Source organism: Pelmatolapia mariae, linkage group LG5, assembly GCF_036321145.2.
Source record: "Pelmatolapia mariae isolate MD_Pm_ZW linkage group LG5, Pm_UMD_F_2, whole genome shotgun sequence".
Classification (NCBI taxonomy): domain Eukaryota; kingdom Metazoa; phylum Chordata; class Actinopteri; order Cichliformes; family Cichlidae; genus Pelmatolapia; species Pelmatolapia mariae.
The window spans coordinates 19,409,241-19,425,370 of NC_086231.1; the positions used below are offsets into that span (position 1 = coordinate 19,409,241).

At 37.6% G+C, this 16,130-nt stretch overlaps 1 protein-coding gene across 1 annotated transcript; it reads right to left on the bottom strand.

Annotated features, from left to right (window-relative positions):
- Positions 1-4,068: 4,068 nt before the first annotated feature.
- On the bottom strand, positions 4,069-14,756 carry LOC134628064 (inter-alpha-trypsin inhibitor heavy chain H3-like). The gene is made up of 18 exons (XM_063474681.1): positions 14,685-14,756; positions 13,545-13,705; positions 13,309-13,413; positions 12,882-13,044; positions 12,676-12,786; positions 11,350-11,478; positions 10,681-10,797; positions 10,400-10,568; positions 10,196-10,306; positions 9,860-10,041; positions 9,575-9,754; positions 9,366-9,487; positions 8,554-8,756; positions 6,326-6,433; positions 6,002-6,170; positions 4,545-4,693; positions 4,273-4,357; positions 4,069-4,183 (listed from the first exon to the last, which is right to left on the bottom strand). The coding sequence occupies exons 1-18, from the start codon at positions 14,754-14,756 to the stop codon at positions 4,069-4,071; spliced, it is 2,451 nt and encodes an 816-aa protein (XP_063330751.1).
- Between the last annotated feature and the right edge of the window lie 1,374 nt (positions 14,757-16,130).

Here is a 16,130-nt window from a genome sequence, read left to right on the forward strand (position 1 = left end):
TTAGACTGATGTGGGCCAAAGCCTAGCATAGCCTGTAACGTTATTATGACGGACACATTTTATGAGTGAACTTGGCTTTAAGTGACTTACAGGTTTCTTTGAAAAATACTTTCTTATATCCAGGTTCTTCCTTTGTGCTGCCATCCTCCTCTCCTCCTTGCAGGTCCTCGCAGCGCAGGCTTGCCGCTGCTAAAACTAAACAGAGCTCCCTGAAAAGCACAGCCAATCACATTGGCCATATTTGTCACATGACATAGGACTCCAGTAGAGAACGTACTTTAACTCTTTCTGCACCGCTGGGTGAATGAGAAGTTGACAGATCGTTTTTTTTTTTCTTTCTATCGGGTTTGTTTTTCTTTACTCGCAGAGATCAAATTATTGGTGGGGACAATTCAATAATCGCTGGATATTGGTGGGGACATGTCCCTTCCGTCCATGCCAAATCTACCCCCTTGGCGCACAACTTCAGTTTTTTTATTTCTATATGATGAATACTGTATTATTAAGTGATAAGAACAAGTAATCTGATGTCCTGTAATCATTATGACGCTATAAGTTGAGATACAATAAAAGATACAATAATTATACTTTTGTTGTTAAACTATTAAGTCTCAACCAAGTACTGTATGGTTTTTATATTTTTAGTATTGTGTCACAAAAACAGCAAATGTTGTCAAAAAAGTAAGAAATCTTTGGGGGTGCTTTGATTCATTTTGGGCTAAAAATGGCCCTGCCTGAAAATATAATAAAAGTTTATTTTGCGACCCAGAAAGAGAAATAAGAGTAATATTAAAACTAAGTAGCTGCCGCCATTGTTGGAAACTGGAACTGGCTGGGCCGCGCTATGAATTCTGCGATATGGTTTTTCAGTTTTGTTGTCCAGGTGGAAAATCGGGAGAAATTCGGGAGAATGGTGGCTCCGGGAGATTTTCGGGAGGGGCACTGAAATTCGGGATTCTCCCGGAAAAATCGGGAGGGTTGGCATGTATGTACTGGAGACGTCTGGGAAAGCATGAAAAAAAAGAGAGATGTGATGTAAATTTTTGTCAGAAAGGTCATTTATGACCGGCACCTATCAAGTGATTTGCTATGGAAGGTAATAAAATCTATGACAATCATAAATTTCATCACATTTAATTCAATTCAATTTTATTTATATAGCGCCAAATCACAACAACAGTTGCCTCAAGGCGCTTTATATTGTACAGTAGATCCTACAATAATAGATATAATAGTGTGTGTGTGTGTGTGTGTGTGTGTGTGTGTGTGTGTGTGTGTGTGTGTGTGAGAGAGAGAGAGAGAGAGAGATGGTGAAAGCCAGATCATTTATACCCCCATTTAAACTGCATAATTAATTTTATTTGTTTTTTTAATGCAAAATTAGATCACAATCAAAGTGGAACTTAGACCCTCCCACACTCTGTGGGAGTGGGACGTCCCAGTGAGACAGTCCAGAGAGACATCTGGATATTCACACCACAGTCACTCAGCAGCTAATAAGAAGCCCTGAGGGTTCAAGCCGCAACCTGGAGCTCCTCCTTAAAGCATCAATAGTGAGTAAGGATGGCCCTCACCTCAAACTCAACCAGTGAGAAAACTGATGACTTATTCTGCAGCTGATCATTGAGTAGCAGCTGTTGGGGGGCTATGACACCCTGTCACCTGAAGCCATAGGTCCGAAAGTGAGAAACCAGAGGTTCTTCGGTGCTTGACATATACGTATTGGAAATAGCCTCCTGAGTTAAACCCGCGAGCTGGGGCTCCTCTCTGAAGCACCAATAAAGTAATTCAAAGAGAGGGTGGCCTTAATCTCTGCCAATGAGAAGAGCAGCAAGGCAGGCTTTTACCAGATCGATAAAAAACATAGTCAACATCAAAACCTAGTTTCAAGGGGGAGAGATAGTGCAAATAAATAACAAATGACTTTGACACCAAAATTTAACTGAGAAATCAGCTACGAAGAATGAGAATTTTTCACCATTGTGGCCATGAGGCCATGCAACCTTTCGCTGCTCAGCCAGACACCCAACACAAACAACAGGGCATTTACAATGGTACCAGTGCAGCTTTGGATATATGTTTGCAGAGTCCATAAAACAGCTGAAAAAACTCTGGAAGAACAATGGGCTTTAAATTCTGCCCCAGAACTGAACCTCTACCGGCTAAAAGTCGTGAAGTTTTTAAACTGCTAACAACCAGAGTCACTTTGATAACCTCTGACTGGGCAGTATTGACTTTGACTGTCACTCCCAAGATTAATACGAGCCTGAGAGAGAGATGCATATAAGGAGAGGCCCAGACCAGAGATCAGCAGACAGATAAAAAAAAGACATAATCAAAAACTGTCAGTACCAGGCTCTAATCCAGAGTCCAAACTTCTTCTATCAGTGTCTTTGGAAAAAGTAATGGTTATTTTCTTGGTTTCTTTGGTTATTTTTCCTCGTAAAATAAAAAGACAAAGCTGCTCTTCAGGCAATATCCCCACTCTGGGCAGGTTGGTGTGAGGTCTATCAATAAATAGCCATGCGGTTCTTTGGTGGTGTCTTCAAAACTCTCCAAGAAGAAATGTTGGAGTCCAGGAAATATTTAACAAGCTAATGTATTAATCTGTAATTTAACGTGGAGGTTTTGAATAGCAGCACGTAAGTACTGTTCATCCTGATGGTTTTGCTGTGTTTACCTTGCAAAAACACAAAACGAGTGAGCATCATGACACTAATGTTTTTATGGTGTCTGTAATGTGTAAAAATACAGACCACATTTGGTTGATTTAAGGTTTGACAAATGACATTGCCCAAAAAACCAAAATGATTCTGGTGCGAGGGAAACAAACTTTCATCTTCAAACAAATTAGGCAAGCCTTTAATGAATTTAATCCTGGCCATCTTGACCATGAAACATGAACATGAAGAAGCCATAGATAACCTGGACAGTGTTGGAGTCATCATCAAAGGTGTGGAAGTGCTTTACAACCTTGTAAGCATTGCACATGCCCTTACCATTTTATTTGGCCACATGTATTCATTGGACTTACCCAATGTGAATACATGTGGCCACAAATGTTTGTGGTTGAAAAAAATCTGGAACATTCCTGGATGGGATCTGGCCTTAACAAAGGCTCAAAAGTGCTAAACGAAAACAATTTGAGGGAACAGTGTAGACAAGATATGGCAAGTAGACTGTGGAGGATTAAAGACCTTCTGTAAACCTTGTCATACAAACTCCCAGTCAGAATATCATGCAGGGACGAGTCCAGAATAAACAGGATAAGAGGTCAGTATCACCAAACCTTTATACAATTTTATGACTAAAAAGGATTTGCAATAAAATGTGACTATCACAGTGAAAGGCCACTAACGATTCACAGAGTACCTTTAATGGTGCAACCTGCCAGCAATGTAGCATCACCTGATAACTCAATCTAGCCAGCAGAAAAATTATAGGTGCTTTTCTTTAACCAAATCCACTCTAAATAAATGCAATCCCATGGGGACACTTATTACATCCACTAATTGCTTTCCTAAGGAAATAATTGGTGGCACATTGCTGTGAGGTGTTTGCACATTTCTCAATTAATATTGCAGCAGGCCCAGTTGACATAAAGACAAACCCAAGGAAAAAAGAATCAGTTTTAAAATACGGCCCTCACTCTAAAACAAACTAGAGAGAAGAAAAACAGTGGCACAATCACATGTGCAGCCCATCCTCCAACTGACTATGCTTGCTGCACAACATGATTAATGTCCTTTCACTCATTACTTGAATCATACTGAAGGGCAGTATTATCACAAAGTGCTTGAATGACAACGCGATCTACTCAACATAGACTTCAAAACATTGTAACATCCCAAAACCACAATTTTCAACGCCTACACATCTAAACAACGGAGAGAAGACACTTTCTTCTACTTCCTCTTTTATTACCTTCCTTTGATCACCTGGGTCCTAAAGCCTTTCCCATTACATAGACATACATTCTGAGACCAACATTGAATAAGTTTCAAAATGCTCTTTTCTTAAACTGATACTTTTTATTTCTTCATGTTTGTAATTCAGCACAGTTCACACTTAAAGTTGTGCCACGGAAAAATCTGCCAGTGGTCTCTGCAGGGCAGAGTCAGCAGACATAAGCCAGCAGTTCTTTGTGACAGGAGGGTCGATACTGTAATCAGTAGCGCTGTCACTACAGAAGGAGAAAAAAAGATTATGGGTGGAATCTGAAACGGCTTTCTGTTTTGAATGAAGAAATTGAAAACATTACAAAAAACGTACCTTGTAACATCTACCTCTTGGTTTTTAATCTTTAGTTTTGTGACAGAAACTTGCTGCACCACCTCATACACTGCAGGCTTTACAGCTGGAAAAAGGGAGTAAAACAATAAAATAGGACCTGACATTTAGAATCAGATACTAACAGACCCAGGATCAACATATTTTTACAGAAAACACCACTGCTGGTTGTAAACGGGTTTTTCTTAACTATATACACAATTTTCCAGCTCATGCAGTGAATATTTACACATGCACAAAAACCTTCCACTCACCTAAAAGTCCTTCAGAGTCGTCGGCCGAGGGATGCTTTTTTAAAACTGGCCAAAGGAATTTGTTGCCATTCTTCTCATGAACTAAGATCACCAGGCGCATCTTTCCAGCTGTAACATGTACTTTCTTGTTGTGCACAACCACTGTAACACTGCAAGGATATGGAGTTTATTTTAACTTTTTAAAGCTCTGTAAAGTTTCTGAGCATTTCACATATTTTGGCGGATTTTTGCCCTGCACATGTACAATAATAATGAAACTTCTGTAATATGAGAGGGTGCACAGGCTGACTATCATGCCTAAGAGCAAATTCATTTTGAAACTTGAAAGGTTTGCTAGTCTCACAAGATCCCTTTAGTTACACCAGTCAAGACATACTATAGTCCTATTTTTCCACAGGCAACATGTTCAAAGATGCACAGCATCCAACATCAAATGCTCTTTTGCGGGTAATGTGAAGTTGCTCTCCATTCTTATAGGAATATTGTTGAATGAGGCAAGTGTTTTGTGTGCTGCATTAGAGTAGAAAAGCGCTGTGTAAAAACTGGTCCATTTATCATTGGCTAATGAGTTATCAGTTAAAAGTCATTTGCCAGTAAGTGTGTGGTTTCACAGTCAGGCCCACCGCTCCTCATCACATCTCGTCTTTCCAACTAAATTCCAGGCTTTAAAACAAAATTTCAGAAATTAACAGGTGACATAATTTGATGCTATATCGCCAAAGAAAAAAATAGTTACTCTCAATCGTTTCATATTTATCATAACGTCCTAAATCGTAATTTGCTTAGATAAGTAGCAATAGGAATAATATTTTTAAAAAAGTTTACCACCTTTTTTAAATCTTTTTTTCTGCAATTAGCAGGCAGCGCTGTGATGCCTGCCAAATGCTGCAGTGGGCTCCTGACAGCCTTGTCTTCAGATTACACTTCCAAAACTATTAAAGGCATTACAAAGGGCCACAATTTTATGGATCATAATGAAATGAAAGATGAAAATTGTTTCCCAAAACAAAGCTAAGGAGAAAGTGAGCAAGATGTACAAACACAAACACCAACAAAGACAAATCTTATAATTCTGAAGATGAGAAGAGTTTGTCACTGACAAAAAAAATTGTTCCACTTTTGTGGGTGTACAGAGCCTTTAATGTAAGCATGAGTTTTAAAAAGCATTATAAGAATAATGTTGTGCAGCCAATTTGCTCTGCATTTGTAAACTACTAACCTTGTTGAAGTGTCTGCTTACCAAACTAGATCTCACTAAAAAACATTTCATATGTTTAATCGGTACAAATAAAAATCAGTGATAACTCCATTTGTTGCGTGTTTATTCTCTTGTTCAGTCTGACACATGTAAGCTAATTTAGGATTCGTCATCTCCTATACTTCTTGGGAAAAGTGAAGTTACATATCTGTATACAATACTGAGAACATAAGTTTGTACCATTATATTGCAAGATTACCTCCCAGCTGTGATGGTATCCTGTCCAGTGTGATGTGCCACTGTCTGTCTTTCTCGTACAGTCACGCCCCTGGAGTCAATCTCAACATGATGGTCAGTTTGGAAGTGTATAAAAATACTGTTGAAGCCTCCATTCACAACTGAATCAAGCTCCCCATTCACAAACAGCTCTAAAACAAAAGAGAAATGCAGCTCTTAACAGACTTCACAAACTGGGGATTATATTAAAATGCTAATGAGAAATAAGAATAGTAAGATTTTAGTACGCATGAAAAGAAAAAATATATCAGGGTTCATTAAATTAGGAAAGGTTAACACTACTGACCCTCACTGGGATGGTGAAGTAGTTTAAGTTGTAGTGAGCCACTGACATCAAAGCACAATGGAACAGTCTGATTCTTAGTATTTATTAAAAACCTGTGGAGAAGAGGAACTAGATACACATAGACACACTGAGTCAGTATATAGAAACTCGGTTCCTCAAAATAAAAAGCTTAACATTCAACACCAACTTTACTCTTTTCACATATTAGTCACTTTACTTCTTTTGGGTAGTAAACATTGAAAAAACAAATTCAGGTTTTTTAAACATGGAAATTAATTTTATAAATCTATAAAAGAACAACACCTCATGCCACAGATACACAGTTTTAGAAAATAGACTTAATACAAATCATTTTCATGTTTCTTTGTTTATGTGAGGAAGTATCATGATGATATGTTTTTGTTTACATTTTAACCTGTAAATGCCATTTACAAAATCCTCTCTGAGGATCTTCATCTATCTTTATACTATCAATAAGATACAATACCATCAGTTGCCTGTGGGACATTGACAGTTGTAGGGAGGACCGTGGACACATGGACAGGGGGAGCAGGAGCTACAAATAAATTTAGACAATAGTTACGCACAGTAATATTGCAAAGCTCTGATGGACATTGTATGACTTTGGACAAAACATGTATGTTCTTATATTAAACATCAAGCAATAAATACACACTTGATTCTATGGCAAATATTTACATTAACAAAAATAATTTCCTTTGTTTAGGTCAGTGGTGTCCAAACCCAGGCCTCGAGGGCCGATGTCCTGCAGGCTTTAGATGTGTCCTTGATCTGACACAGCTGATTTAAATTTCTAAATTACCTCCTCAACATGTCTTGAAGTTCAGGTGTGTAGACCCAGGGTGAGATCTAAAACCTGCAGGACACCAGCCCTCGAGGCCTGGAGTTGGCCAAGCCTGGTTTAAGTCATCATTGGGGAAGTATCATGAGTTTAACCTGGAGATGCCATGTATAAAATCCCCTGTAAAATCTTTAATTCTATCAAAAGAAAAAAGAAAGCATGCCATCCATGCAATACTATACCATGAGTTGCCTGTGGAAAATGACTAGAAGTGTCTAGAAGCCCACTCATGAGACGGAATTTAGGAACTACAAAAAAATTCAGACAACATTAGTTACGTACAAGAATTTTGCAAAGCTCTGATGAATTATGTATAACTTCAGACATCACTGTTTTCATATTCAACCTCAAACAAAAATCACGCTTAATGTGATTCTAATAATTTCTATTATTTGATAACATCTTGTAACTGCTCTATATACCTGAAAATTAAGATGTGCACACACAAAATAGAGAAATGAAAGAAGTAAGGAGTGAATTTTAATTGAAGGAGCCAGACATATAGTTTGGACCTCTAACACATAAAAAGGAAAAAAAGTCATATAAAACCTATTCATATGAAAGACACTTCTTGTATTTTCAGTATGTCATCCATGCAATACTATACCACGAGCTTTTTTCCTTAAAACACGAACAGGGGCATCATGAAACCTGGGGGGGTTAACACGAGCATGAAGGAGGTTGACCGTTCCAGGATCTACAAAAAAAAATTCAGACAACATTAGTTACATACAAGAATATCACAAAAGTCTGGTGAATACTGTATGGCTTCAGACAATACATCACTAAAAGCTCAAAAGAAAAAAAAAAAATAATAAAAACCAAATCGTGTAAAAAAACAAACAAACAAAAAAAGAAACTTCTTGTATTTTCAATATACCATCCATGCAATACAATGTAAAAATAAGCTTTATACCATGAACAGGACCATATTGGATCTTGTTTAAGCGGTTACTAGGAACAGGAACTACAAAAAATTCAGACAAGAATATTGCAAAGTTCTGGCAAATATTGTATGATTTCAGGCAAGGCATCACTATTCTCATATTTAATCACCAACAAAACACTAAATAGAAACTTTACTTGTAATAATTTCTATTATTAGCTTGTAATCGTTCTATATAACTGTTTAGTTTTCTATTTTTCTACATTTTCTGGTTGTTAAATTCTAAATACTCAATGGTTCTCTTTTATGTGACAGAGAAACAACAAATAATTAAGTGAATTGATCCAAATTAAATACTTGAATTTTAATAATCTTTCTACTTAATCTTTACCTGCTGTATGAAAGGTGATGCTGAGCACTACTGATTTTACATTGTCTGATTGTGTTGATCACCAACAAAACAATCACTAAAGCCATTACCAGTAACAGATTTGGCTCGACCTCCAGTGAACTGACTTCTCTGTGGTGTTTCACCTTCCCTGGGCTTATGAAGCACATCTGTGTTCTCTCCGGGAGGCTTTGTAACCACCATGGATGTGAGAGGGGTCACAAAACTGTACTTCAGTGACAGCTCCAAAGCCTCCTTCTTCACTTTCTCTTTCTCAGTTTCAGATAACTGAAGCCTGTGTCACAAAGGATTAAAAGAATAAGGGATCTGACACAGAAATCAAATGTAATTAAGTAATTAAAAAAAAATGTTTCCATGTCCAAAGATAATCCAGTGTTTTGAAAATATTGATATAGGGTTACAAACCTGAAAGACTGTTTGAATTATGAACATGGATAAAATAATATACTACTTCCTTCAAGAAGGATTTGCAGCTGTATCGCAACAGCTGTGACACCCCAAAGTTAAAGAAATAAATTTACTTTGGAAACCAGCCTTTAGTCCAGAGCCAACCGGTTAAAAAGTACACAAATAAATTAAATAGAATTAAAAGTGGTGGTAACATTGTTACCATCTCATGTCACCATTAAAACTGGAATCTGTGCAGTATTTTCCTAACAAATATATAAAGGTGTGTAAAACAGAATCTTTTGGGCCTTGGACTGAACAAGCCATTTCTTCTTCAGGCTTAGGTAAATTATGATGAGCCTTACCTGAAATCTCAGCTTTGCTGTGCCAATCTACAACTACTTAGTTTAGGGAAAAGATTTGTGTTGCTACCCTTTAGAATAAGCTCATTAATTGAAAAGAAAAAAAGTGGAAAGATGTTATAAGTCATACTCACTCTTTGTCCAGAAGCTGTTTAACTGTGAGGTACGCCCAAACCCTCTGGATACGGTCATCAGACACTGTTTGAGTGGATTCCACGGTTTCATTTGGGTTAGAGAATATTATTCTTCTATTACTCTGTAATAAATTAATTGTAATGTCAGTCTATCACAAAAAAGGTTTTGAGAAGAGTTCTGCTGATGAGTCCTGTGGATTGAGTCTTACTGAAATGGCCACAACTTGAGGGGTGAAGGTTTCAATGTTATTATCTGTGATCTCACCGGCCACCACAATCTCAGAACCATTATAATACTGACTGAAGTTAGTCTGGGTTAGATTGGTCCCACCCACATAGATCATTGTCACATCTGTCAGTAGAGGTGTGGCCACCTCTTCATAGAAACCCTGTTGACATACAGTGTGGAAGTGATACAAATCATGCTCTTTCTTTTCTTTCAATTCTCAGGGGTTTCAAATCACATAAAAGAAGAGTATATATAATTTAAATACCTTCAGCTGTAAATCAGCATCAGAGTCCTCATAAATCCGTCGTGCCACACCGTTATTTTGCAGCGACATTTTCTCAAGGAACTTAAAATCAACATCAAAACCAAAACCAAGACAGTACAGTGGGAATTTGCCTGCAATAGCCTCTCTTACATTTGACTGAATTTTCTCCAGATTTGTCACCCCTGAAAAGAGACAAGACATACCCAGTTCAGCTCATAAACAATGTAGTCTCATAATTCATAATAAATCAGGACTGTTAACCACAATAAGCTCATAAAGATCTCAGTTTCATGAAATATTTGTGTACATTTGTTTACAGATGTGCTTTATTACAACCTGAGGTTGGGTCTCCATCTGTGAGAAGTATAAGGATAGATGCTGAACCTTCTCTGTTATGTGCATTCAGCATACTTGCTCCTTGCAGCACTGCTTCATTTATGTCTGTGGCTGAAATGCAACAACAACAAACACATTTTCAGTACTGCTATTCCCCTCCCAACTGTTGATATTCCAAAATGTGTATTTACTACAACTTCTCACATCCTCTGTCTTGTATATTTTGTGCAAAGTTTTTGGCACTTTCCAGATTTTTGCTGTTGGCCTGAACGAGTTCTCGCTTCCAATGAAAAATGTTGCCATCAAAAGTGATCAGACCAAAGTAGTCATCTTCTGCCAGATCATTCAGAATGTGGATTAATGCGATCCTAGTCTGGGTAAGAAAACATAATTTATTGCTACATATTGTTTTTCTTTTCATTAAAAATGTAAAAAAAGAAAAAAATATAAAATAATATCAGAAACTGACCCTTCAAATAATTTACCTGCTCAATTTTTCTGCCATGCATTGAGCCACTTTGATCAATAACAAAGACGACATTTTTTGGTATCCGAGGAAGATCAGATGGTGCAAAATGATGAACAAAGTACCCGTCAGATTTCTAAGGAGGAGTTGTTTAAAAAAAAAAAAAAAAAAAAAAACTTGGTTATAGGTCTGTGAAGGTTCTCAGTCATCCAGGTCATCGTAGTCAAAGGAGTTTGCAAAGAAAAGCGTCTGGACTTCTTTAAGTTGCTTGAAGACGTTTCACCTCTCATCCGAGAAGCTTCTTCAGTTCTAAGGTCAAATGGCCGAGAGTCCCAGATTTAAACCCAGTGGGAGTATCCCCCCAAAGAGGGACAAAGGACAAAGGACCCTCTTTGGGGGGATACTCCCACACCCGCTTTCACACCTTGGCTCATGTGATTAGAGGATCATCAGGGGGTCCTTTGTCCCTCTTTGGGGGGATACTCCCACTGGGTTTAAATCTGGGACTCTCGGCCATTTGACCTTAGAACTGAAGAAGCTTCTCGGATGAGAGGTTAAAACGTCTTCAAGCTACTTAAAGAAGTCCAGACGCTTTTCTTTGCAAACTCCTTTGATTGGTTATAGGATTATTCAAGAGGTTTTTTAGGACAAATCATACAGTTTGTGTTGCTAAAAGACCAGGATTTACCTTGATGTGTCCCAGTCCATTATCCCTGTTAACATCGTAAACAATAACCAGATCTCCATTCATACCCTGATCTCCACAGCTGTCACACATTTTCTGTTGGTCGACTGTTGGATAGAAATACACCCACGCCTGGAAACAGAGTGAATCACAGAGTTTGGAAACTTGAAAGAGAGCGATGTCAGTGATTTTATTTTCTGTATACATGGTCTGCTGAAAATGTAAATGCAAACAGAATTAAATGATTAGTAAACCACTGAAATTATGTTTTTATATAAAGAAAACTTTATATGTATTTGAACCACTGCATCATGAACACTTCAGAAAACCAAAAACACTTCGCTGCTGCAAAGAAGATTTAGAAACCAGCCTCTTTTCTAGTCTCTTTGGGCTGTTTTTTCTCTGCCTTGTGTTCATCTTTAAACACTAAAAGCAAGACTGTCTTCATCCGCAATATGATAGGGATCTGTGTTGGTGTGTGTGACTGTAGCCTCAGGTTTCTGTTGTTTTCTGGTAATTATGTAACTGTTTCAGGTCATTTTATGGAGTGATGATAAAGTAATTTATCAAGTAATGTAACAAATTACTTTCTCCTGCAAGTAAGAAAGTAATGTTCTAAATTACTTTTTTTGTTAAGTATTGTGTAATAGTTGCTTTTTCTTGAGTAATGACCCAAACACTGGTGCTGACAGCATTTTTCTTGTCCAATCATTTTCTTCCAAATCTTTTACGAGCCAATCAGACTTTGTTTGGTGTGTTTTAAATCTCAGTTATCTTCTGCCGTTCATTCATCCAGCCTGTCTCATCACCATGTCCACCTCCGACTGATCATTCAGAGGCGCATCCATGTCTCCATCTTCACCTTCACCTCCACTGGCATCTAGAATCCATGGAGATCCTGCTCTTATGCCTATCATTGCTGGGACCTCATTCTACTATGATGGTTCATCAGAATCTATTAATCCAATTCTGTATCTCATGTAAATTCTGTAAATCATGTTCAGTTCTTCTAAGTGATCTCTAGTTAATAAACTGCTGTTTACGATTTGGAAGCACGATGTGCTGCCATCTACATTATGCCAGACATCGGAACTTTGCTAGCATTTGTGTTGTGTACAAGGATGAGAAATGAGCTATAATGTTGGAAGAAATATCATCGTTACCGCAATGGTTATTTGTGCATTTTACTCATTTTATATTCATACATTTTACACTGAGATCAAGCTCCCTCTTACTGCAAATGAATAACAACCTGTTAGTACCTCAAACTGTCTCTTGTTAGAAAGCTTGTGTTTTTTTACTGTTCTGCAACAAAAAAGATTTCAGTACCTGTTTATCTGCATGTGTTTTGGTGATGGCATTAGCGAGGGCGTTGGTGCTCAGGCCTCCTTTCACATCGATGAAACTGATGCCAGCTTCCTCGTGAATGTGCACATCCACCTGGTAATAAATACAATACAATAAAATAAAAGATCTTATTATGTGTGATGTTATCTCAGCATTTTTCCACTAATAGATACCAACAAGACAATCACCTTGAAGTCTCTGACAGGCTGCATGGGTCGAGCATGAATTTGCAGCTCGTACTTGCCATGTGTGCGTTTCATCAGTTCCTCATATGTGAGTTCAAAAGTGACCTTTTTGTGAGCAGCCACAGTTACAGAGGTCTTAAATTCCTCCAGTGTCCTCCCTACAGAACTAAAGCAGAAAAAAAATTATCCTACTAAATTGTAATTATGGCTGTAGTTTGAACTTGAGCAGGGAATAAGGTTAACTCTAAATATATTTTCCTATTCGCATTCTCATTAACATTATTTTAGAGAAATGAAGAAAGAAGAGAAAACACAAGAGCAGACCAAACTAATTTTGAATGACAAAAATGTTTTCTTTTTCTTCTTCTTTATCCAAAGGAACACTCAGTGTATTTGTACAATACCTATAATTTAATCATTTAGTTAATACCTGACAAGTCCAGCACTTTCACCGCGGGACACAGCTTCAGTGTACTGCTGCTGAGCTTGCTCCTTAGCTTTCACAACACCATCATAAACTTGGCCATCGATAAACCTGAAGAGGACCAAGAAAAGCCCTTGTGTAAATGCACACACTACTGAGTATCTTGTCATTTATTCTTTAGTGTAGAATTCTTTATTTGCAAATATCTCTGGATGGTTACACATTATTTTAATTTCACACACATTTGAAATTTACTGATGAAGGCATTCTTGGGAATCTGAACGTGAAATTCAATCTCCTTTGACTCGTCCATACGATTGGCCACACGGCTTGTGATGACAGTGGTGGCATAACGACTGGTCACTGTGGAGTTGATGTGAAAGCTGTAGATGTCCCAGTCATCCTGAGCAAACACAGGAGGCACATTTCACCGAAAAAATAATGCTTAACTGAGCTTAGCAGCTGACCAAAGGTCAAATTTAGCAGAAAAATAATTTGTTTTTGGATGATATCATCACCATAAGGGAAATAGATACACATCCACACCATAAATGTGACTGGTTATGTGCTGAAAAACATCAACACATGGAAATAAATTAATTAATAGAATCACCAGCTGACACACTGCAGCTGCTGGGTGCAATAAATTATCAAATATTTATTGCAACCTGATAAATGCCAACAATTCACCAGGATGCAGTAAATACATGGAAACAGAGTTTTACACTGTGCTATGTGTTGATTTTTGTTTTGTTTTGTTTTTTGTGGATGATGTGGAATCTCATTGGTCTAAATACAGAAATTTTAATTTTTTTCATTTAGTGTTTATGGGATATACCAAAAGCTAATTCACTTTACATTTATTCCCTGAATACTTGATAGTTGATTCTCAAGGTCTTTCAAAATCATGAAAACACATATATAAGAATAAATCAATTAATGGGACATAAATCGCTTAACCTAACACTAACCATCACTGTTATTAAATGTCTAGCTTTAAACATTAAAATGAGCTAATAGACTACTTTATACTCTGACCCTAGACAAAGGATAAAGTAAACATGCACACATTCAGGATTTCTTCACTTCAGGTGTCATTACATTATCTTCTATCTGTTACTTAAAGGCTTAAGCTTATTCCAGTCCTTATGTTAAACTATTATCATGTAATAGGACCAACATGAAGTAACCCTGGAGGAAGAAGTCAAAAGGACCTTCACCCTGCAAAGTTCAGTGTATTTCACCTGACTGAAAGATGCCAAGAGAGATAAAAATCAATGGACCTCATAAATCTCTTGTTATCTGTGAAGTATAAATAGCACTTTTTAAGGATTTTGCTACATTGAAATGCTGTTGCTGACCTTTATGTGTACTGAACTTACCTTGTTTGGCAGTGTGGAAGCCAAAGCCAGCAGGAGTCCGATGAAGGTGATTTGCACCACAGTTCTCCCCATGATGTCTCCAACCAAAATGCCAGCAAAACAGCCAAAACACTCTTTTGAACTCAAACAAGGACAGCGGTATTGTGTACCTATTTTTTTTAAAGTTCAAACTCTGTTTTCCCTATCTCCAGTTTCAACAACTGTCTGTGACAAAAAAAAACACCCACTCACATAACTAAATCAGTAATTTACCAGAAGTCCAGCAGTTTCTGTGGGAGTTCATGTTTACATTGAGGGTCAAACCTGTGCACTTTACCAGGACTTTGGTCCCACAGCTGTCTTTTCATTAGTGACAGGAAATTCTGTTTACTGTCTTGGCAATAATTTGTCTTTCCATTACTAGTGACTGTAACTAATAATGTTTTGTTTAGGGCAAAAAAATATTTATGACTTAAAGTATGTAGTTGAGACTGTGTCATTCTGAAACCATCTGAAAGGTGCTGGGAAAAACAGCCTTGAAGGTTTCATTGCAAGCATTAGACATTATAAGGCACTCATCACTGGCATGAATATCATGGTTATTTCGGGCTTTTAATGATTTATTTGAAAAGTTCTTTTTCCAAGGTTGAATTCAGCATTCATCTTTAACGACTTTAAAAAGCATGAATTGGATTCTTTTTTAAATTTATTTTAAATTTTGTCTAATCTATACAGTGTCAAATCTATACATACACCATCATTGATATTTGGTTTAAAGTTGTTTCGCAAATTGAACCCAAGCCAAATGCTTTTGGTAGCGATTAACAAGCTTCTGGCATAATTTGGCTGGATATTTAACCACTCTTCTTGGCATAATTGGCATAACTGAGTTCATTTAAATTAGTTTCTTTGCATAGAGCCAGCTTTTAAGTGTTGTCCACATAGGATTAAGGCTACTTTGGCCATTGCAGATGTTTGCTTTCTTTATCCAAAACTGTATTTGGCGTGTGCTTCAGATTAGTATTCTGCTGGAACACCCAGCTGTGTCCAAATTACCTCCAAGTCAACATATGTGGAGTCCTCCTGCTTCTGCTTCATTATTTCATCCACTTTGTGCAATGTTGCAGTACCACTAGCAACAAAACAGCTCCAGACCACGACACTACCACCACCATGCTTGACTGCGGGTACAGAGTATATATACACAACTGTTTAAACTAACAATCTTGGAATCTCCAGTTATTTAGAAATGCCTCCAAGACACCTTAACAATTTGTGTAACTCTGCAGTTCTACTTTTTAGATGTCCTTGGACATTACTTTGAGTCTTTTTTTTATGCTGGCAAAGAAGAACTACCAGTTGTGGTCAATCATGGTCACACACAGAGCTGGACTGGTAATCTGTCATACCGGGCATTTTCCCAGTGGGCCGATGCACTTTTGGACTGATGGACAGGCCTGAAGGCCC